The 21,082-nt window shown below is 38.4% G+C and overlaps 1 protein-coding gene across 2 annotated transcripts in view; it reads left to right on the top strand.

The window, feature by feature from the left end:
• SNX7 (sorting nexin 7) overlaps nucleotides 1–17,227 on the top strand; it is a 31,058-nt gene extending 13,831 nt beyond the window's left edge. The window contains exons 7-9 of one of the 2 annotated variants that reach the window (XM_075508295.1): nucleotides 2,030–2,116; nucleotides 8,132–8,284; nucleotides 16,830–17,224. In XM_075508295.1, the coding sequence (XP_075364410.1) occupies nucleotides 2,030–2,116; nucleotides 8,132–8,284; nucleotides 16,830–16,910 (321 nt within the window). In that variant the 3' untranslated portion in view covers nucleotides 16,911–17,224. Of the gene's footprint in view, nucleotides 1–2,029; nucleotides 2,117–8,131; nucleotides 8,285–16,829 lie in introns of both variants that reach the window. The other variant, XM_075508296.1, reaches the window with a different exon arrangement.
• The last annotated feature ends 3,855 nt before the right edge of the window (nucleotides 17,228–21,082 follow it).

The following is a 21,082-nucleotide window of genomic DNA, read 5'->3' as shown; positions in this document are numbered from 1 at the left end:
CTGTTCTACAACTGTTCTTTTCCTTTCATTCGCCATGGATTTTTGTTTTTCCTACAGTTTACTTCCCTCTCGCAGTTTGGAGAGGGAACTACTAGTCACCACACAAATACAACAGGGGAAGTCACACACTAGTAAAACCTCCTTTCAGGGATGTTTAACCCCTCATCACAGCGACCTTTGTGCGGTGCTGCCAAGATCATGCGCAAATGTGCAGAAGAAGGTGTGGTCAATACAATACAATCCTTGTATTTTCCAGTCGTGGGAGTTCAGCCTTAAACTGGCGAAAGAGATGAATTCATAGCTAAAATATTTACATCTGGACTGGCTCCTTCCTAACTGACTCACAGAGCAAATCTGGGGAATGCAGAGTACTGCTGTGCCTCAGGGTACAAACTGCAGCAATAAATTGGTTATGGGTCCACATACAATTATTTGAGCGGTTTGTGGCAGGGTACCATTAAATATTACACAAAAAAATTATAAAAGTATAATAATATGTTTTAAAAACACAGTCCATCTGTTTGCCATTAGAAGTCAACACTTGTCTATAGTTGTAGCACATTAATATTAAAATCATTGGGTCTACCTTGTAATTTAAGGAGTATTTGTGATAAATTTGACAAATAGTCATTAAAACAATTTTAAAAGAGGCAAAAGAAATAGTAAAAAAGAGAAAGCATTTGTAATATGAAAGAAAGCTGTTGCAGACATATTTGTTTTGCTTCTATGCTTACAGCTAAACATTTTCTGTATTTATCTAACCAAAAGATATTCTGAGCTATTGAAACGTAGCTTTATGAGCATTAGTATGTATTGCTAATCTATTGCCCAGAATTGTCCAAAGTCAGGTTTACCAAATTTTTCTAGTGAGTACCTGTTCAAAAAGAAATGTTGAAAAATTATTTGAAAATTAACCTCCTAAATTACTCTGTTGTGTTTGTTAAAGTGACAAGATTTCAAAGAGAACTCAGTCAAATGAGACAGCTAGAGAAGGCAGAGCTGCTTGTGCCCTGTGCTGTTTCAACATGCCCTATGCTAGAGGTGAATACTGAAAATCTCTTTAGTATATGCAGAAGAAGCAGTAAAACCAGTTGTAGCACGGTAATGTAAAAGAAGGTTTTGAGATTTGTAATTATATATGTCCTGCTTCTAATTTTTTTTTAAAAGACTAAAGCCTTGCAACGTTTCTGCAAGATAAGCACACCTGAGTGTGCTTTTACAGATGAGGAAACTAAGGCAAAGAGAAATTTGTAAGGCTTCCTCAAGGTCACAGAGCAAATGAGCATCAGAAATGGAAATTTAATCTGTAACACCATTCCTGTTTTGTAGTTCAACAAGTAACGTTCCTTGCCCTTGCTAATTATTTTTTGACGTTATGCTAAAAATCCTAAGATTATGCTAAAACCTAATAAGACAGTTTTAAAGGAGGAAATAATTACATATGCTGAAAATAAGCACATATATCAATGTTAGAACATCTATCATTTTTATGATAATTTTATCTGATTTTACTGAATTACATTTGGCACTTACAAAATAATATTGAAGGTTAAAGTCACAATTTCAGTAATGCCTGATATACCATTTTTAGTCATTTATTCTACTTTATATTGTAACTTTTACTCAAAGAAGATACTTTTGTTCATGAAATTTGGCAAACTCATATTGCTGGTTTAAAATATGAATATACAGTAAGTTGAGCTGATACTAAGTAAACTGCTGTTGCAGTTTTTCTCATACAACTAGCAATGATACTGTGTATGGCAGATTCTTGTGGCACTGATTTTGGATTTACTAAGATTCTTGAAAAGCACGTAAGATAAAATAGAGGTATTGAAAAATGAGTCTTCACTACATGATTTTAAGATTTTTTTTGAGGAAAGTACATGTATCATGTCAAAATTATTAAATGGCATCATTCTGTGATCTTGCTTAATTTATTAAATAGCCAAGTTGTTTGATGGTTTTCTGAATAGATGGCTAAAATTTGATGCGGTTTACTTCTTTTTTTTGTCTTTCCTATATTAAGGGTGTTTTGAAAAGGAGAGACCAAATTCAAGGCGAGCTCGACTCCAAAGTTGATGCTTTAGCCAATAAAAAGACAGAAAAGGATCTGGTGAGTATGTACAGAAAGCTGAAATCTTCTAGGCCTTATTCTAACTGCAAAAGATGATCCCCTGAAGAAAGCACTTCCTCTGAAGCCATGCTTTGTAGCTGGATGGTCTCTCTATAATTCTCATACTTATTCTGAAAAGGTTTGGTCTTTGTAGCTATGCATGCCAGGCAAAGGCGGTCATGAGAAAGATGCAAAACTTCAGTAGATAGTCTGCTGGAGCAAAGGACTGGTAATAGTGGGCAACCACTGTGTTTTGTCAACATAGACTGTACCACAGCTTATTTTTAGCCTTTCTGTTTACTTCCACACTGGGAGTTAAAAGAAAGTAAGACTTGCTGCAGTGCTCTTGTAGCTGCTGCTCCATTGATGTAGGAGAGGGAGAGGAGGTGGTTAGAGTGAGCAAAGCTGTTCATTAAACTTATTTAAAATAAAACATTCTGGATTCTGTTCTTTCAGGTTTCTGTCTTATCTGGTTGGGCCCAGGCATACTTTACTTCCAGTATGACACCTTCATTCATTCTAGCAAAGTCAGAGTGTAACTGGTAGCCCATGGGGGTAGGCATCCCCAAACCCATCACTGAGGCTCAGCAGGCCGATTAAAAGGAACTTCTGCGATGGGCATTGACATTTTTTAAATCTTTGATTGTTTAACTCTCCAGCCTAAGTAATGTCCTTTTAGCACAGTGTTAACTCAAAGTGTTATACAGTGTAAGTAATATATAAAAATTACTAAATAATAATCACTGTAACTTTTTAGTACATCAAAGGAGAAAGCCCTTGACATTTCAGATGCTTTTTATTAGAGTTGTCATAATCAGCTTTCAAGTTAAGATGAGCTGTTTAGATAGTTTTTGGCACTTGAAGTGCATATTTTTATTTGATTTCTTGCCACTGAGCTGAATAAATGAGCATGTATTATCACTGTCTGATATCTATGATGGCTAGGGTATATTTTGTAAGAATTTGCCTCTGTGTACTGCAGTGGGACAGTAAGTAAATACCTCTGGTTTTGTTTTTTCCTGAAGTAGAAATTCTGTTTACTTATATTGTCCTCTCATTTCACTGCCTTTATGTTCTCTAATCTGTTTCTGTTTCTCTACTTCCTCTGCCGCTTCTCCTGCCCTTTGTCCTTAGTTTACATATAAAGTTTGAAGCTGTTATAAAATGCACGGAGGATGGTAAGTTGGAGAACCCCCCCTAGGCTGGGAGTTGGGGCAGCAATGGCAGGTCCTCGTCCTCTGCTGGCTGCAGGCCACCGTATGCCCATGCTGCCCTGTGAGGGCACTGGCAGACCCGCTGCAGGCTCCTGCAGCCTGCCCACGTCCCCAGCACCCTGCGCCCTGGGTGCCTCGCGTGCCGGCAGCACACTTGAGTTGCGTGGCATGTAAAAGCACAGTATAGATTACGAATGATCCTTATGGGTCCCTTCCAACTTGAGATACTCTACGATTCTACGATTCTAAGAATTTATGCTGGCAGGACGGAGTGTTATACGTCATTGCACAAGTTATTTGTATGCAGCTAGTTATGTCAGCTTTTCAACATTGCGTCCCTTTTAATCAGTACTTCCCATTTGTATGGTTTGTTGGCAACCTGCTAAAAACAGTTGCATTTGCACAGAGCGATTCAGCGATGAATTGCAATTTCATACAGCTTGTTTAGCAGCTAGTCTTATTGCTGTCCACTGTAGGGAAGGGAACATTGCCTGGCAGGATGTGGTCTTTTCAGAATGTATTTCTGTTACAATCTGATGGAGTCCTCAGACAAGGTGCATGCACTCTCTTTTCCTCAACTGTTACAGAAAAAAGGAGTATTTTTCTGTTTAGCATAGTATTGATCATACCATGTTGATTTGATACTGACAATGGTTTACTCCATAATGAGATGTTTGTACTTGCTTCCAGTAAAATTTTGAGATCAGTTTGCACAACCTGGTCTTTTTTCACTGTTTCTGTGTTTCCAAAACTGTGTTTACAGTTTCGGTAAAAGCATTTGGACAGTGTGATTACCCAGGTGTTCAGATCTTTGCTTTATCTTTCCAACCCCTCTATTTCTTACTCATTTCAAAAAATCCTGTTTCTGAGAGCCTGATTCTCCTTGCAGTCTCATGAGAGCAGTAAAACAGATGTCTGTTAGCCTAATCTGATCATAAAATCCTGTGTTCTCTAATTGAGTGGCAGCTGTATCCTGAAGACTTTTTCTTAATTAGAAGTTGAAGGCTTTTTCTATTAGTGATAGTTTGGCCACAGAAAATGGTGTACTGCTATTTTTAACCATTCAAGTAACTTTTAACTGTTTTCTTAATCAGTTTTTTACTATGTTTTAATTTTTATTATGTGTTGAAATATTTTGCTGACATTATCTAACCAGACTGATTTCAGAATAAAAGGGGGTCATACCACAGGTGCTGTTATTGGAATTGGTGTCAAACACTGAGTTTACAGCTGTATTTGCACATTTCTATTCCTAAGCAGAACTCATGTAGCTTCTAATGATCTCACAGATGTCAGATTGAACTTGTCAGTGCAATCTAGTAGCCAGAAATTCTGCTGACAATGAGTGGCAGGAACTCTAATCTCATTTGAAGTACATTTCCACCATAGATAAGGAATCTCAGACTGTCATTAGAGCTGATAAAAGGCTGTGAGATCTTTAGCATTGGTCACGGCAAACATTAAATGATTTAACAAACAGGAGGTTATACAGCAGGAGAATACAAAACATCCCCAAGGTCAGTGCAGCTGAAATAGGCAGGAATCGCAAATTAAACCTTACGAGATGTCAGGCTCATTGGCTGGGCAAAAATGTTTTCTTGAGCTGTGCTTCTGCCATCAAGCTTTTATAAAGCTGCTTGTGGTGCTGCTAAAAAGCCAAAACCTTGTCTCCCACTCCGAAATTTAGTCCACAAAGAAGGCAGTTGTTAGGGCTATGAAGACTGTGATTTTGGATGCAGGCTCTGACAGATATTTGGGAGGACTTTGGTGTCCTCCTGCTTATCTAGACCTTTCTTAGCTCCAGAGCTCTGGCTGTAAAGGTGTTGGAGTCTGTGGCTCCGTCACTCACATGCTCCATTCGGAAGGCATACACAGCAATGCTAGTGCATCCCTCTGTGGTTTGGGAGTTTTTAACAGTTTTGGTACTGCCACTAGTGCTAATAGTAATTCTGACAAAAGGTTGGTATAATGTGCTCTGACAGAACCGGATGAGCATTAAATGCTAACTTAAGGATTCTAGTGTTCAGGCTTGAAACTAGTAGAGAGATGAAATGCTGAACCTATCACATTCTGAATATATCTTACGTTTCAACTCCAGGCTAAAAAGGGTTAGTATCACCAAGCTGTAGAACTAATTCATGTAGCAGATAGAAATTCATGCTATTTTGCATAGTGAGATAGTGTAAAATGCTGTGTCACTTACCAGGTAATTTGGCTATGGGGCCAAGTCTCTTTGGCTACAGGTGGCACTGTTCACATCTGGTAGCGCTCTGCCCTAGCAGTGCCTAGCTCCCACCTTCCTGGGCCATGGTCCGATGTCTGGTTAGCACTGTGCTGTCCTTCTCTGGGGATCACTGATGTGAGATTTAATTTGTCACACTAGCTGCCTCAGTGAGATCAATGTTAAGAAAATTGATTCAGAATCATATTTAATTTACAGGTGAAATTGTAACAATTTCCACCTTGTAAATGAGGAGCACGCTAGGTAGATGTTTGTGTTGAGACCAAGCCATTCTTCTTTGATTTCTGCTGTCATGGCAGCTGAAAAGGGTGGCATTTATGTTTCTTTTCAGTTGTGAAAAAGTAGATCTTAAACCTCTCTACTTGAGATGATGTGGCATAATGCTGTCTTTAGACCTTAAGCCCAACCCTTGCCTTGATACCACACACAGTTTCTTTTGGGCTTTAGAGGGTGATGTTTAAACTGCATATCCAGGCAGGGATGTAGAACAGAGTCTGCCTGTCCACATCACATTGTGACTACACCGTGGAAGAAATTCGTAGTTCCTAGAAAAGGCAAGACAAAAACAAACTGTAAAATAAATGTCATAAAGATATGAAGAATGAGATAAGGGGAAGCTGCTGCAGCCAGGACTTCTAAGTTGGAGAAGTTCTTTACGTGTGTAGCCTAGCTCATTCCCATATAGGGACTTCTTTCTTGCAAAAGCAGAAAATGGATTCAACTGCCTTTCCTAGTCTAAATCATCTAAAAATATTCACTGTTTTCAGTATTCTGTGTGCATTCATTTTTGGTATTTGAAGGAAAGGCAATTAACTTGAGACGTGCCCAAGATACTGAATCCAGCTGCCTGTAATTTCTTTAAAGGTAATTTTCCCACATTTAAACTTTGGATTAACCTTTTCATATTGAATACAGTGTTGGTAGTTGAAATTACCCTTGTCCATAGTTTGATTACTGGTCTGGCTAGGTAATTGAACGTGGACTTTTCAGTAAAGTAGAAATAATATTTTGCGTTTTGTTCTTGATTAATAACCAGTATTTCATTAATCTAGAAGTGTGGCAAGGAAAATCAGTGTAGAAATCAAGTCTGACTAAAAATGTTTATTCATCTGTGTATCGTGGAATGTAGAGAAAATCCATTCAGATGAAATTTTCAGTTTTACTAGCTAAGGAGTTTTTGGCTACTTTAAGAGCTGAAGGATTCTAGTATGTCAAACTGAATTGGGATCCGTGGTTTGTGAATAAAGCATTGGGCTCAGTTGCTGTGACCATTTCAGGCAGTGCTGCTTAGTTAGTTTCTGATGGCGGCAGCACTGCCGGCTGTTGCACTGCAACGCTGTCCTTCCTGCATGGTCCAAGCTGGAAGGCCGAGACTTTCCACATCCTGCTCTGAATTTTGACATTTCTGCATTCGGCCAAGAGCCTAAGCATTCCTTGGAAATCCTGGCAGTTAATCCTGGAATCCTGAAGTTCCTATCGATGAAAGCACCAGCTCTGCAGGGACCACGAGGAGCTATCCAGCTTTACAGGGGTGTTATATGACGAAAAACCAATTTGCCTGACAGCAGAATGCAAGGAAGAAGAGGAAGGTGTATGGCACCTGAGTTGCAATGGAAACAATAACAGATTAACTTTTCCTGCTTGATGTTCCCTATTGGTGGTGCTTCTGCCTGACCTCCCTGCTGCTGCAGACAGTCGCTGTGCAGTCCCAGCAGATGAATTTGCACTGTAGCTGCAGAAGATGTACCTCGTTCTGTGACTGGGTGCCAGCCAGAACTGACACAGCTGATTAGTAAATGACAATAGGTAACAAAATTATTGAGAGAACTAGAAGACTCATTAAAGAGAGGGCCTCTGTCCACTTACTCATTCCCATTAGCTGAAAAGTCACTTTGTGCATCTACAGTAATTAGAAGAAAATAATGTCTGTAGAGTAGCCCTCAAGGTTTTTGATCCTGGATTGCTGTGAAAGAGTTTCTTCTCTGCAGAAGTCCTTTGTTTTAATTTCTTTCTCTGCTTCTGTATTTCTGTCTCCCTCACATGGTCACACAGAGGTTAGTTCCACAAGAAAAGATTGCAAGGTGACAGGCAAGAAATCAGAAAGTTTGTGCTTTTGATTTCTGCTGTCTTCTCCCCATTCTGGTTTCTCCTGAGGTTATCAAAGGTTCTGTTAGGGTTTTCTCAGTTTTTCTAGCCAAATCTAATTTCTATAGTTGATTCTGCTTAAGTAAAGCCCTCTATATTTTCCTTTTTAGATGCATTACTGTCAAGTGCTAGCAAAGAGGTGCCAGAGTCTGTAACTTCTCAGTCAATAAAAATGTCTTCAGCAACACTTTAATTCTGGTCTAGAATTTCTGTTATTAATATTTCAGAAATTGTACCGAGTTATTCATTAAGAATAAAATTTAAATTTATCCCTGGGGAATGATTTTCTGTGCTAAGTTAAATACCAACCTGGGTTCTGCAGTTCTGTTTGTCTGCACTACAATCACTTGATTTCAATCACTTTTGAAATGGTGACTTTACTAATATTTTTTAATGTTTACAATTCACATTTAGTTCTCAGAAGAGATTGGGAAACTTGAAGACAAAGTCGAATGTGCCAATAATGCTCTGAAAGCAGACTGGGACAGGTGGAAGCAAAACATGCAGTGTGATATGAGATCAACATTCACTAATGTGGCTGAGAATAATCTCCGTTATTATGAAGAGGTAAAACACTTTCTCATAGCAATGTTATTTTTTAATTTATTATTTCAGTGGAGAAGTCCATGGGTTGTCTGTAAAGAGGAATTTTTGCATTTTACTTCAAACCTGGGTTAACTTCAGCATCAGTTTTTGCGGGAAGAGGGAGACAGTTATCCTTAACTTGACACTTTTCAAGCAAAACCTATTTTATTTGTGCCCAAGTGGTTGATCCTGAGTTCATCATCGACAGAGGGCACTCTTGTTTTACTAACCACAACCATTTGGAACGCATTTTTCAGTTCAATGTCAGCTGCTATATTTCAGTTTGGAAACCTTTTGCTGTAACTGCATGAAGAAGCCCTCTGGAAAGCTCAAACTTGTGTAAATGATCTTGTATGTGGAAAACGTTTAAATGTGATTCCATTTCAGACAGCACATTCATGAAGTCCTTGTTGTTATTCCCCTAAGGAATTGTCTTTCGTGAAATAACCAGATTTTACAAGGATAAAGAACAATACAATTTTGAGAAGTCAATATGAAAAGCTTATTGCACTTCTTTAAAAAAACATAAATGCTGCAAGTGTATACAATTAATAAATAGAATCTTTTTATAATTGAAACTTAATACTTCAGAAAGAAAGAAAAGTGGTTGAAATTAGATTTTTATTTTCAACTCAAATGCCACAGCTAATATTCTTGATAAGAATTCCCTTTTACAAGAATATATACTAAGAGAGAGAACTTGAAAACATGTAACAAGCTATGTTAAGCATTCTGTGAAGTTTCTTCATGGGGAACACGTTGTTGATTGAAGTGCGCATTTTGAAAATATCCCAGATGTCTTGAATTTTTTTAAGTAATTTCTCTTTATTTTGGGAAGAAAATTGGGAATATGCTAAGCCATCTATTAATCATAAATTAGTAATCTTCACAGATATATGTTGACATCTGTAACTTCCAGTCCTGTATTTTGAACTTTTTATGGATTGCCCGTTAGCCAATGACAGTGTCCTGATTTTACAAATCATTTTGTTAAAACATAATTGAAAAGACAGAGCTCTTGATCATCAAGTCTAATTAATTAACATACAGTCTGGGAGATGCACAGACATTGACAATCTGTTGTTACATATTAAGATCAAAATATTTTCTGAAATCAGGCAGCAAGCTTTTGGCATCCTCTCACATTTTCTTCAGTTATTGATGATCTCTGACTTCTATATCAGCAATACGTATGTTAAAACGATGCTAAATATATTGGAATATTTTGTTAATGAATTATTAGCTAAATTAAAACACTAAAATAATTCTTTGGTTCCCTTTCCTGTCTAGAAATGCTTTTTGCTGAATTAGAATTTTAATTCAGAATGCCAAAGCTCGTACTGTACATGAAATTACTATCATTAAGTCACAAACTGCACAAGATGGTTCGGCTACCTCTGTAACTGCCAGTGGTTCTTCTTAAATAGCCTCTCAAATACTGGACAAATTGGTTTATACTGAGACATTATTCTTTGTTGGTGCTTTTCTTGAATATTGAAATCTGCATAAAATGTTTTTTGCTGTTATGTCTTGGTAGATCTAGTTTTTAGGAAAAAATACCTTACCTTACTGCAGGGGTTGCAATAATAGAAAACATTGCGCTAACTGTATCACTCCTTGTTTGCAAAGTGAGAGCTTACCAATTTTTTTCTGTTTTATCAGAAAATCGTTATCTTAATCCTGACATTCAAGAGAATTTGATAAAATTAGTATTAGATTGGGAGTTTTGATCTAAAATATGTGTTTATTTGAGACCTGTGGTTAATGCTGATGGTTCATTATTGGAGAAGTGATTACTGTCAGAGGACCTTATATTACAAACTACAGGTGTGTAATGAACTCCTGAAAACAGTGGAAAAAGAAGCCCTAGCATCTGCTTTTGCTATTTGGGAGTGAAACTTCAGGAAGGGAATCTCAGAAACCTGAGAATCAGAATATGATTTTTATGCTTTCAGTAGAAAACAAAATCCTACCTTAAAGATAACAGTGTGAGTCTCAGTCATTAAACTCAGGGACAAACACAGTGCCTGTTACAGTGTTTTTGACTTCCTGGCTAACTGGGGAGGTCCCTGCTGACTGGAGATTAGCAAATGTGACGCCCATCTTCAAGAAGGGCCGGAAGGAGGACCCGGGGAACTACAGGCCTGTCAGCCTGACCTCGGTGCCGGGGAAGCTGATGGAGCAGATCATCCTGAGTGCCATCACACCAACAAGCGATAGGACGAGAGGAAATGGCCTCAAGTTGCACCAGGGGAGGTTTAGGCTGGATATTAGGAAATTTTACTTCACTGAAAGGATTATCAAGCCTTGGAACAGGCTGCCCAGGGAAGTGGTTGAGTTGCCATCCCTGGAGGTATTTAAAGGACGTTTGGATGAGGTGCTTAGGGACATGGTGTAGTGGTAGCCTTGGTAGTGTTAGGTTTACAGTTGGACTCGATGATCTTAAAGGTCTTTTCCAACCTATACGATTCTGTGATTCTGTGATTCTGACTTGTTCAGTCATTACTTGCATCATCAATGTTCTCTTATATGTCCAAAGGTAAATTACTTGTTCATGTTTTTGATGCACCGTTTGATGCTTACTACGCCTTTTCTTGTTGTAGTATCCCTCATCTTACTTATTTCTTGCCTTTTTTTTCCCAAAGCATGTTCTGTGCATGCTCCCAGGCACCATGGATGCCATGGGTATGATTCAGTTGCCCAGCTCTTCTGTCCCTCTCTGATGAGGAATCATCTCCTGCTTTCTAACAGTCACGACCTGCTTCTCCTCCTTTCCACAGCTTCCCCCCCTCCCCAGTTCAACTCCTGTTCGTGCCCCTCCACGAGCAGTGTCCCATTCCCTTCTCTACAGCAGTGTTTCACTGTGCTCCTCGTTATTCCCCAGTCTTGCTGACTTCATTTCCTGGGCACACAATCTAACTAGGAGTCATTCCTGTTAGTGGCCATTCCTTGCATGCCTTCAATTTCTGAGAACTACAGCGTAATGAGAGACAGACATCTCATGTTTTCCGGTGGCATTTGCAGTAGAGAATCCAGTCTTTCCAGACTGTATAAAACTAAAGCCAGTGTGATCAAGTACAGCATAGCAGTGTGTGAAAGTACACCAGAATTTCTAAAATGTTATTTCCTCTTTGTCACAATATGGGGAAAGAGTATGACCTTACATTTGTTTGGCTTTTTCCTTAATTGTAGTTGCCTAAGGATTCTGCTGTCAACTTGTCAAGCATCACTTAGCTAGCATAAAAGAGTATGTCTCCCTTAAGCTGAATTAATGTTCACATTACATGAAGTGCTACTTTAAAGTGTTACCTGTAATTTTATTTCTCCGGATTTACTAATTCAAAACAAGTAGAGGTATTTCTGTGCCCTTCCAGTTTATTGACTACCTACATTGGATATAATTGAAGAAGAAGTGTTCCTTTGTTTCTACAGCTATGGAATTGCCAATCTCTTTGTGTCTCTCAATGCTGTGGTAACAAAGACACTAATTAAAGCCCAGTGTTGCAAATTTACAGGATGCTGCTATGCAGACCTATGAGAATGAAGGCTTTCCTGTGACAATGTACAAGCTATTTTATAATACATTTAAATATAATGTCATTTAGTAGCAAGAATTACCATGACTGACCAATCATTTGGTATTCCTGTAGCTGGTCTCAAGAGTTCATAGAGTTCTCCACTTCCTTCACTTTGCTTCTGGAAAAGAGTTGAATACATGCTTAAGTCTCTCTGTATTCCACAAAGGCTTAAAGCCTGTATTAACACACTGTATTAATAATGACTGTGAGTGCATTGCTGAAAGAGGGAAGATTTTCTGAAACAATATTGAAAGGTTTTAATTTTTAAAAATTCAGAACTTTACTCCTATTCCTGAAGTAAATAGCATCGATTTGCTTGGCTTCCAGAGAAAAGTTCTTGAATGAAGTATGTGTTAAGACTGTACCATTTATTTTATTCCTTTCCCCCATGCCTTAGGTGTGACACTATTGTCCGAAATAGCACACCGTAGTCCAGAAGAGGTATCTGCCAAACAGATGAAATCACAAACTGTCTTCAGGGTGGAGCTTACAGCTGAGAAAGCTGATTGTGACCAGGAGTATTTTCATTAAGTTAGGTATAGATACTCTGCAGAGCCCTGAAGTTGCAGCATTACTAAAACCAAAACAAGATACAAAGTTATCGGTGAAGTTACCGGTGGTGGTACTATTATTTAGCTAGCATGTCTGAAGTGTTCCTGGCACAAATTAGCAAAACCAAGGCAGGCGATGTTGAACTCTGGCTTCAAAGAGCAATTAAACATTTACTAAATTTTCCCTTTTGTTTTTCTCAAGTGTTTACTATAGTCTCTAGGATATTTACAGCATCCAAGAAAAAGAAACACTTTATTTTTTCTCAGCAAAGAACTTTGTAATCTGTTCTATTCAGAAAAAACATCGGAATAAGTGGCTAGATTTTGCAGCCCGATCCAAAGACTAGTTAGACATTATAAATCCAGCATATACCAGAGTTTGGTTTTCCACTGCTCATGAGGCACTCTAGTAAATGCAAGAAGATTGGGTTTTTTTCATAATGTAGGGTGATATTTACTTAGTTTTGGCATTGAAAAAACATGTTTTTTCTTGTGCATGGATGAGCCTTTGTTTTAAAGTGTAGCCTCTAATTTTATTTTTCTCCTGTCAAGCTAATCCTGTTAAACCTTTGCAGCTTAATCAGATAAAAAGCTAAAGTTATCTTTGATAATAGTGAGATTCTTGTTGGTATTGACACAGCTTACTCTTTTCCAAAAATGTAAATAATTTCCTGATTTTCTTAACTATTTCAAGCACAATTTAGTTTATTTCTGTGACCTACATTGTTGTACAGGCATAAATTGATCCAAAAGATTCATTAGGGCAAAACAATACTCCTTCCCTATTACAGCAACTTCCCTCTAACTCCAAAGGCCTTACGTACCTCTCTATCTCATATAAACTGTAGAAAAATAGATGAGATTTGTTGTTTGCCCTAGAGGCCTCTGTAGTGATGCATTTAACTAGTCATTTGGATGCGTAGCAAAAAGTTACCTGCTCATGCATGTTGATCACATCCTGCCTTAGCAATGCCTGGGAATTTAGCTAACAAACTTCATGTGATTTTCAAAAGCTCCCACATGGCTGAGCCAGTTTGTCTCTGTGCATGGCGCTTCAAAGCCAGGATCCATCTTTGAACCCTCTTTCACTTCAACCATAAAAATTTCTTTTAAATCCTTTTAGGAAGACATTTTTTTATAGTGGGAATCACTATTTCTATGCACTCTAGTTTTTGTTTCCTGGCATCCAGAAGCTATGACAGGATTTTTTGTCTCTCTCTCAGATGCACACAAGACTTCATTTTCAGATTCTACTCCAGAAAATGCCATCATAAATTATATTTTTAAGGTATCAACCATGGAAAACAGGGAACTGGAACAGAAACACACATGGCATGTGACACACTGCTGCTGTTATCATCCCTACTACACATTCTATTTTTATATCTCCTTTTTCATTAGATATGCAGTTGTACTATATGAAAACCTTTTTTGCTGCTTTTTTCTAAAAATGATGTTGCAGAATAGATGTGTGACCTGCAGTAGTAATCAGAATATTTTAGGTAAAGTAGCCTTATTTAAGCTCTTGCTATTTCATTTTGTGTATTTAGGCTTTTTTATGTCTTCCACCAGGCTTTTTCAAGTAATTGGATTATGAATTTCAATCCTATGCATGCACATTTAATTTCCTGGGTTTGGTTTTTCTTTTTTTCCCTTTCTGTCTCCTTTGTGAAAGCTGGCTGATCCTCTATTTAGATCTCCATTTTCAACCTCCCAGGAGAATGAAGTAAAATCATTCTGTAATAATGTTGAAGTATACATCACTAACGAAATGTCGTTTATGCAGTTCATGCTTCACAATATAAAAAGCTTGAGCCTAAGGCACAGAGACCTACTTTTGTTTTGGTATGGTTAATTATAAAACTTGTCAGCTGTAGCAGCACTGTGATGTCTGACAGTGAAATGAGCCACCATTGCTCTTACATTTTGGAAAATGTGTTTTGGTTATATAAACGAGGATAAATTAAAAACTGAATAACTTGTGCAACTGAAAAAAATGCTTTGCATCTTTGTCTGGAAAGACTTCAGTAGATTGTATCTATCTGGTAAAGCAACGTATTGTGATTGCATTTTAACATGTGCAGTTTGGCTCAGTGTTGCAAAGGTAACAGAAAGCCATTTTTACATTCCAGCCAGTGCTGATATATGTATTTTAATTCACGTTACTGAAATTACAGAATGACAAAACATGGAGTTACATGGTATAAATTAAACTGTGGTTCAGACAAAAAACGTCAGTCATTGCCAACAAAAGACTCTTCAAGAAACAGTGATCATTTCTTGTCCCACACCTAGAAAAAGCCTAGGAAAACAGATGTGCCTTGCAGCTTTCTAGGGTAGTAATCCAGGCTGGGCTCTAGCAAACAGAAATCTGAGTCCAAGGGCCACAGTGAAGACACATTGCTAGCAGCTGCCTCATTGACATTTTAAAACCAAGATGCCACCTTCCAGCTCAAGCATAGCAGATTTCCACATGAATCTTATCCTGTTATTCCTCTCTTTTCACAGTAATTCCAACCTTAGATGTGCTCTGAACAGCAGCATAATGTTGTGTGCAAAAGCAGCAGAAGTTAGTTGGGGATTTTGCCAGCAAGATCAGAAAAGACAGACTGGGGGAGTAGATTCAAGGTTTCCATAGTCTAGGGGACAATATATGAATAACAGGAACAGTCTCTCACATGCCTGATAACGACCAAAAACCTATGTAGAAATAAGCTCCCGCATACTTTTTTCTTTGTGATCTCTTAGGTCAGTTGGATGTTTCAGCCTCTCACATTATCTTGCAGACCCACGTCTTCTACTTTTTTATGTCTTCAGAGACATAATCACTGCTGACTTTTGTTTGCTTTTTCTTGTTACTTTTGTCACCCATAATTTTATGGGTATCCCTGGTTCTCTGTCCTTGTGTCATCATGGATTCCTCCAACTCCAGTCATCCTGTGTGTCTTCTTCATTTTGCTCTTTGAGCTTATACTTTAACATTATTCATGACTATCAGATCCTCCCACTTGTTTGCTTGCACATAGATGTGCAATAATACCAGGACCTAGGCTCTTTAATGTAGTATGATTAAATCTACATATTTAATGGAAGAGTTTTGAAGTCATTCACGGGAGATGTCTAATAAGACAGAGTTAGGTGGCTGTAAGTTCAAGCAGCATGAATGCTAGCATATTTTCCATGTCTTCTAAGCAATGACAGATGGATGCAAGATAGTTCATTGTAGCTGGGCATAGCACATTGCTGTGGCTTGAATAGCTTATGGCAAAAGTTTTCACTTAGGAAATGATGCTGTTTTCAGGGTACCGATTTAATTCAAAGTTCCGATAAATGGAGTATGCTGTCCAGGTTTTAATAGAAAAGAAGATATTTCCTGAGAAATTTCAGAAGCCTTATTTATTGTTAATATTTCAGATTCTTCATGAAAAAAAAATGTGTACAGTAAGTAGTAAATAAGCTGCATTGTCAAGAGCAATAGGTATGAGCGTATAAGTCAAAATTTTATTAGAACATTTCCATTTCAAGCATTGTTTTTTAATAGCATCAAAACAATAAAATTACTGCATGAATTTGCCTGCCCTGTTCTAATGACAGACTTGAAATAGTAGAAACCTGGTACTTTGGGTTACAAGCAGCAGCACACCATGAGTTACCTAGTGATAGCCTTGCCATGACTCTCAACACTAATCTATGATTTATAATGGTTTGCCAAGCTGCCAACACTCATTTAAGCCAAATTGAACCAAAGTCATTTAGGGATTTTTTTTTTTTTTTTTTTTTCATTTTCCTGCCTACAGTATTGGTGCTTCAAATAAAAACATTAGTTTGTACAATTATAAATAAATTTTTCCATGAGGAGAGAAATGCCACTTGTTGTGAGGATGACAGTTCCCCCGCCCTGCCTTTCTGGTTCCATTTCTTTCCCATTACTCAGGGGAAAAATGAATTCTCTGTGTGTTTAGAAAAAAACTGTTTTAATTTAACTGGGAAAGAAAATTGGGTATACAATAGGAATCCACAGAGATTACAAGGCAACTGTGCCTGACAGTGCGCTTTCTATTTGGAAGAGATCTTTGCCTGTAACTAAAGGGAGGGGGTGAAGAAGAGCATAATCAATGTTAGCATCTTCCATGCTAACACATACAATTACGATGCTCACACTGTGCACTTGCCATTATGTAAAAGTGACCTTTACTGCTCGCTCAGCATGTTAGCTAACATTTTGCATATCACTGAGCTGCCTAGGAAACCATATTTTGCTCTTACCATAGTCCCACAAAAGCAGCTTGTGACAATGTGTATGTATTCTGCTATTTTTTTTCTTTTTATCCTTGGCTACCAGTTTACAGAAATCTATCTGCTATATTCATATGTGTCTGTCTTTTTTTTTTTTTTAAGTGCCTTGCTGCATGGGAGTCCTTCCTAGCATCTCAAACAGTGGATCTTCATGTGGAAGAAGATTCTGAAGATAGGCCTTGAGTAATATCTCTGCTCGATCTGTGCCTTTTCCATGCAGTTTCTCCCAACCAAAGAAGTGCTTTATATGAGATCAGATGCATTATTAAATTTAAGTGTTAAAAATCAGTGAAATGCAGGAAACCAGCTTGTTGAAAACTCAGGTATTCTAGTCACGAAAGACATTTTGGAACATGCTATATATTGCTTTATATTGCTTAGCTGTGATTTTACATATTTTTATGCAAGTGTTTGCATACAATTGTTTTCATAAATATTGCATAATTTGGATATAAAGTATTTTAAATATGTAAAAATAGCTCCATTTTAATAAAAAGTTTAATAAGGAAAGCTTGTCTTCATTCTGCATCCTAGTCTTGAAGAAGCATTTTGGTATTTTAGCGTGCTTGTTATATTCTCTTTGTTGAGTAGTTTCCTATACTTGTAAAATTACCTAGTGTACTCTTCAAGGAGCTCTTTAGGATTATTTTAATAGATTGTGCTAGTCACCTGATGGCAACATGGTACGGAAAGATGCCAAACATGTTCTGTGAGATTAATACTGCTTTAAAGTACTGTTAATTCAGTTTTCAGTATTTACATGTCTATTAAACATCTTCCATTTGACATTTTTTAAAGGATAAAGAAAAAACTGACAGTTCATGAAACAGACTGTTTCTACAATGATACAATGTTAGTTGCAGCACCGATCCTGCCAACGCAAGAGCTTCCGTTTGGAGTTTGCAGGATCAAACCTTTACTCCCACAGCTGACCCTCCTGTAATCCTTAACTTCCTCCCTCTTTGGATAGCCGGTGTGGAAGAGAAAGGGATAAGAAAGGACAAGAGAGTTTTGCATTAAAATGATTAGCTGATTCACTCATGCAATATGTATTAAAGTGTTTCAGTCATTGAATTATTCCCCTCTAAAGGTATGTCAGTCTGCACTTGTAATTCCTGCAGTTGTTCTCCCTGGCAGTTAAGGTCTGAGCAAGCCTAAGTCTGAATATGGAAAGAATGAGGTGCAGGAACTGGAGACAGCCTAACGGTGGCTCTGGCCTTGCAGAACAGCAGGGCTCCAGCCGTCACCTTCACCTTTCGTGGTGGTAATTTGTGAGTTTGCTCTTGTTGGTCACCTAAGGGGGGGGGCAGTTCCTGAGCACACGGCTGCACTTGGGTAGCTGTGGACCTGTCCAAGCTGGATGAGTCATTTTGTGGCTTTGATCTTAAGAAATTTAGATTGCAAGTGAGACCTGGAATACCAGCACGGCCTTTTCAGCAATGCAAGGAAGACTGCTCTCATGCTGCCCCCGTGAAGTATTAATGAAAGCTCAGCTCTTTTTTTTTCCAGCTATAAAACAGCAGTTAAGATGCTTCTGAAATACTGCAGGCAGCATGCATCTCTCCCACCTTGGACAATTTACAGACAAGAGGCGAGTCTGTGTTAGGAGGAAGGCGGTGCGGTGCCAAAGGGCTGTGCCACGCAGTGTCTTGTCCAGCAGTGCTGGCAGCGGATGCTCGCAGGAGGCATGGAAGAACAACGTGGCTGGACTATGCGCATTTCCCATTGTATCCTTCCCGCTGATTTTTTTTTTTAACATCAGAGCGTCTATCAATGTGCTTAATAGCCCTTAATGACTTTCCCTGAGCTTCGTTTTCTTTTTTGCCATCTAAACTTTTAGTATTTACCATCCTGAATATCAATGGATTCCACAATTTAATTTGCAGGAAAAATCAATTCATTTTATGATTTCCTAAACCAACTACCCAATAATTTCAGGTAATTCCCTCTGCCTCTTAAATTGTGAGAAGAGATGAACAATTGTTTCCTATTTGTTTTCCTTGTGCCACTCAAGAATTTACAAACCTCTAGTGTGCCTTCCAAGCGCTGCCTCTTTTCCCAGAGGAAAAGTACAAAAGGCATTTCACATCTGTGCTCATTGTTATTGCTTTTCTCTATATTTTCTAGTTCTGCTGCAACCGGTGTTCAAAATGGAGGCACACCAGAAATGTATATGTTGTCATAATTATGCTTTGATTTTTTTCATCATTCTTTCCTACTAATTCCTAATTTATTTTTTAAAGTACCACTGAATGCTGAGCTGCCATTCCATAGAACTGTCCGCTAACATTAAGAGCTATTCTGAAGGTTACTAAATAATTTAATTTCCATCAGTGTGTATATATAGGAGAACCAGCTTCTCTCCAGTGAGCATTAATTTGCATTTATTAATACTCAGTTTTGCCTGCTGTTGTTAGCTCCTAATCTCTCAGTTATGTACAGTCCTATAAACAGGATTCCAAGACAGGCAGCAGTAACACTCTGAATACCAGATAAGTAAAAGTTCAAGAACTTGAGCTTGAACAGGGTTACCTGGAAGGATATGAATATTTCAGTGTAACCAAAAATTAAATACCGTGCCTCTAATTTAGGCTCCTCTAAAAAAATGTCTGGTTAGCTGAGATGGGGAATGCCAGTGTTTGTTGCATTGATTTTACCTGTATGTTCTGCGGGAGCAGAAAGTTGCTCTCTGAGGTGTTTCGAAATCAGAAGCACCATCAGCGATTTTGCATCTCTGATTTTGTGGGCTGTGGTTCATTATGTTCATGATTTATTTTTCATTTCCTCTTTAGCTAGGCCACAACTTATGGGGGGGAAAGACTTTAGTAATTGGTTATATAGAGGCTCTCTTGTGACCATGTTATTATTTTTCTGATTTTCTAGTAGCACTATCATGCAAAACCACAGTCTACTGTTAAGTACAATCAAACATTGTCTTTTTTCTGTCATGCAAATACTTCTGAAACTTACAACTATAGGAAGTCTATTGTGTATTTAGACCTATTTCCAAAGATTATTCTGTTATGGAGTCTCACCTAGCTTAGGCTAATGCTTAGAAAGTGCTTAAACTATTCGATTACTCAAAATCAGTTTGCCTATTCTTGCTTGATTTTCTTTCTGCTGTTTTCAGATAGCTTTGTACAGCTTGTTAGAGCCCAACCACTTTAAATAATCCCTGAAGTGCCAGAAGTCTGACTAGGAATTCGACTTTCAGCTGCTTACAGCTAAGAGCTTCTGTCTGAAGGCCTCGACTTCTTCTGCAGATTTGCAGACTGAAATTAATTAAACACTTAAAAGGCAAGTCTGACCTTCAAGAAAAGAAACCAGTGTGAAAATGGTGTGATGTTTTAGTGTGCCTGTCTGCAGAGAGCATGAAACAACAGCTCTGAGTGGTAGAAAGTTTCCCATCTGGTTTTGTGTGGTTTTTGTTCTCAAATTTAGGTGAGATCACTTTAAAAACATCAGTGTTTGATTGTAAAATAGAAAATTCAAACTGCACCTGCAGTTTCCTAGCTAGATAATCACCACCTGTAGAATACAGAATTGGCACAGCTTATCAGCTTCCTCGGGCGGCCAGAGACAGCATGACCGAGTGTGTTTTCTTGGCCCAACAACTCTGTTTTTCGCAGTGACGCCCTTTCTGCCCAGCGTCAGAGATGGGACCATTGGCAGGCAGTCGTGAGTTACTGTTAAATACTTTCGAAGTGCCCGTTACGGCATTCTGCATTTATGTACAAGTACTTCGAAAGCACAAGCCAAATAAATATTTAAAAGAAAGAAGAGAGGCCTCCTTTTGCTCAGAGTTCAGTGTGCAAAGCCCAACTCCTGGCTAACCACAACCAGCTCCTCGGAGAGAAGTGCGATTGCACAGTTTGGGGGGCTGCAAGGTTTAGTCATCGTGGTCTGTGTCTTGACCGTGAAGAGGAAACAATTCCAAGACAGAAGAAAAGGTCAGTTGTTGAGAACATGCTGCCTCTGTACATGTTAGTGGTTCCTACCCAGGGCCTGTAAACAATGCTTTTCTCTCTCTTGTTAGACTGAAAACACATACAAAGACAAGAACAAAAAGCTGTCACCAGGGCAAATTGCCAGTAATAAAGGTAAAACAGAGATCGCTTGTATGGGTGAGACATCAGTGCCTCCAAGCACTGAATGATTTTAAGTGGTTGCCTGGTGCAGACTTGACAAGCTGCAAGTGATCTGTGGCAAGACACATGTCCAGAGAAAAAGGAAATATATACGGGCATTAAAAAAGAGCTGCTGGCCCCTGCTGCTGTCAGCCTGCACCCAAAGTAGTGGCTTTTCAAAAAGATTTGGGCTTTACATACTGAAATTCTTTCATCTGCCTGATAGCT

This window comes from Mycteria americana, chromosome 7 (genome assembly GCF_035582795.1).
Source record: "Mycteria americana isolate JAX WOST 10 ecotype Jacksonville Zoo and Gardens chromosome 7, USCA_MyAme_1.0, whole genome shotgun sequence".
NCBI lineage: Eukaryota > Metazoa > Chordata > Aves > Ciconiiformes > Ciconiidae > Mycteria > Mycteria americana.
Note: the sequence above shows the minus strand (reverse complement) of the source record. Positions and strands in the feature narration are given on the sequence as shown.